The sequence below is a fragment of the Triticum dicoccoides genome, chromosome 7A (genome assembly GCF_002162155.2).
Source record: "Triticum dicoccoides isolate Atlit2015 ecotype Zavitan chromosome 7A, WEW_v2.0, whole genome shotgun sequence".
NCBI lineage: Eukaryota > Viridiplantae > Streptophyta > Magnoliopsida > Poales > Poaceae > Triticum > Triticum dicoccoides.
Window position 1 is genome coordinate 732324621 of NC_041392.1, and position 1944 is coordinate 732326564.

Genomic DNA, 1944 nt, shown 5'->3' on the forward strand with positions numbered 1-1944 from the left:
CTGCAAAACTTGGTCCATGCCGTGTTTCAGCACTCCACTGGGCTTTTTTTTTGAGCAAATTGGGCCAGACGTGTTGGAAGTTTTAAAAAAAAAGAATGAGTAACCAACCAGTCGTTCCGCAAGAGGACCAATGGGCTCAAAAGAAGGGCTAACAAGCTCGCCAAGTGGGTATGAAAACGAAGTTGGGTGAGTATAAGGCCAAGGTCGCCAATCTGCGGTATGGCTGCCCTGGCGTGCTCGTAGACACAGCATACCCCTGATCGTCGTCTGGCGGCAAGGCATGGGGGAGCGCTCCGGCGTCACTCCTAAAACAATGGCCTTGATGACATCATGCAGGGAAGATGAGGCCGGGCCGAATCATTTGCATAGACCCATGGTGCTTCGCGCACAACAAGTAACCCACAATTTTGTGTGTATCGCCTGACCGTTGAAATATCTTGTTTTATGATTATATTTCTAAAGCTTTTATACTCCCCCCATCCTAAAATAAGTCTCGCTGGTTTATTACAAAGTAATATCTCAAGAAAAAATTATAGGGAAATGCTTCTGGTTGTAGCAGTCAAGGTTGTCACCGTGGGTGACGCCGAGGATGTGGCAGTAGCGCTTGTAAAACCCGATCCGGTCAGCAACACGCTTATCATACCCATGCCCGCACTCCTTCCCGCCGTTGACGATGTTGGTGATCACGCCGAATCCTGGCACTCGCCCCGCAACCCGGTCCGCTGCTGAAGGACTCCAATGGCCCGTTATGACCGCGTGGCTCGAGGGCTTGGGTGGCTGCGCTGTCATCCAGAACCAAATTGCCGTCTTGAATGACACGGTCGAGTCTGTGGCCACCAAGCCCGGGTTGCCCAGCAGGTCAGCCCCGATGCCCCGGCCCGCCGGCCCATAGTTATAGTTGTGAGAGAGCTGGATGGGCCCTCGGCCATAGTAGCGTCTTCCAGGGGCACATGGCCATATCACGCTTGGGGTGCAGTAGTTGGACTTAGCGCGCTCCTGTTTGAAGCAATAGCCCCACGCGTAGGGCCCGTTCGGGGCCGTAGCCCACCCGCCGGTGGTCTCATGGGAGGTCTGCGCTAGGAAGGCGGCCACCTCACGCTTTCGGGTGGCGGTGCCGCCCGTGGTGCCGAAGCCCGGAAAGGCGGCCGCGGCCGCTAGGAAGGCGTCGTAGGTGTAGAATCCCTTAGCTTGGCACGCCCTGTTGTTGCGGTGCAGCAGCATCCGGTCGAAGAGTGAGCGGGAGATGATGGAGGAAACGCCGCCACCAAAGGAGCCGGGCGTGCCGCAGCCAGAGCACTGGCTTTGGCAGCCGTCACCGCAGTACTCCGGGGTAGAGCCGCACCAGCCGAAGCGGCTGCAGCAGAGGCAGTTCGGGCAGGTAGCCCCGCCGGCCTGCGAACTGCACTGTGCGGCACGCGCGCAGGCGATGGCCATGGCCGCCGTGGCTAGCACGGACACAACCGCGAGCGTTCTCATCGTACACACAGCTCGGTTGGCCGCTGGCTGGTGCAAGTGTGTGTACGTGCCAGAAGCGGTGGGGAGTCTCACGTTTTTATATATATGTGTCGCGCTCGTGTTGCAAGAACTAGGCAGCAATCAAACCTGGCGGCTCCGATACGGCCGAGGGGTGAGCTGATCGAGAGCGTCTGTGTTTGTAAGTTTGTATGCATGGATGACAGAAAAATAGATAGATGACGCATGGGCAGGCATTCATGGACGGCGTCCATGGAATACAGTTACCTCGTTACTATCTATGGCCAAGAAAAATGTACGGCGTCCATGGAGTACAGTTACCTCGTTACTATCTATAGCAAAGAAACAATTTATTCAAAGTGATTATCTCCAATTTAATTAGCGGTTGCTAGCAAAGTGTTACCCACACATTCGTAATCTATATTTTTCCACATAATTGTATGTCTGAATTTGAGCCAAATTTCTCTTATT

General features: G+C 54.7%; 1 protein-coding gene across 1 annotated transcript; it reads right to left on the reverse strand.

The window, feature by feature from the left end:
* Nucleotides 1-519: 519 nt before the first annotated feature.
* Nucleotides 520-1476, reverse strand: LOC119327419 (basic endochitinase A-like). The gene has a single exon (XM_037600524.1). The coding sequence runs from the start codon at nucleotides 1474-1476 to the stop codon at nucleotides 520-522; it is 957 nt and encodes a 318-aa protein (XP_037456421.1).
* Between the last annotated feature and the right edge of the window lie 468 nt (nucleotides 1477-1944).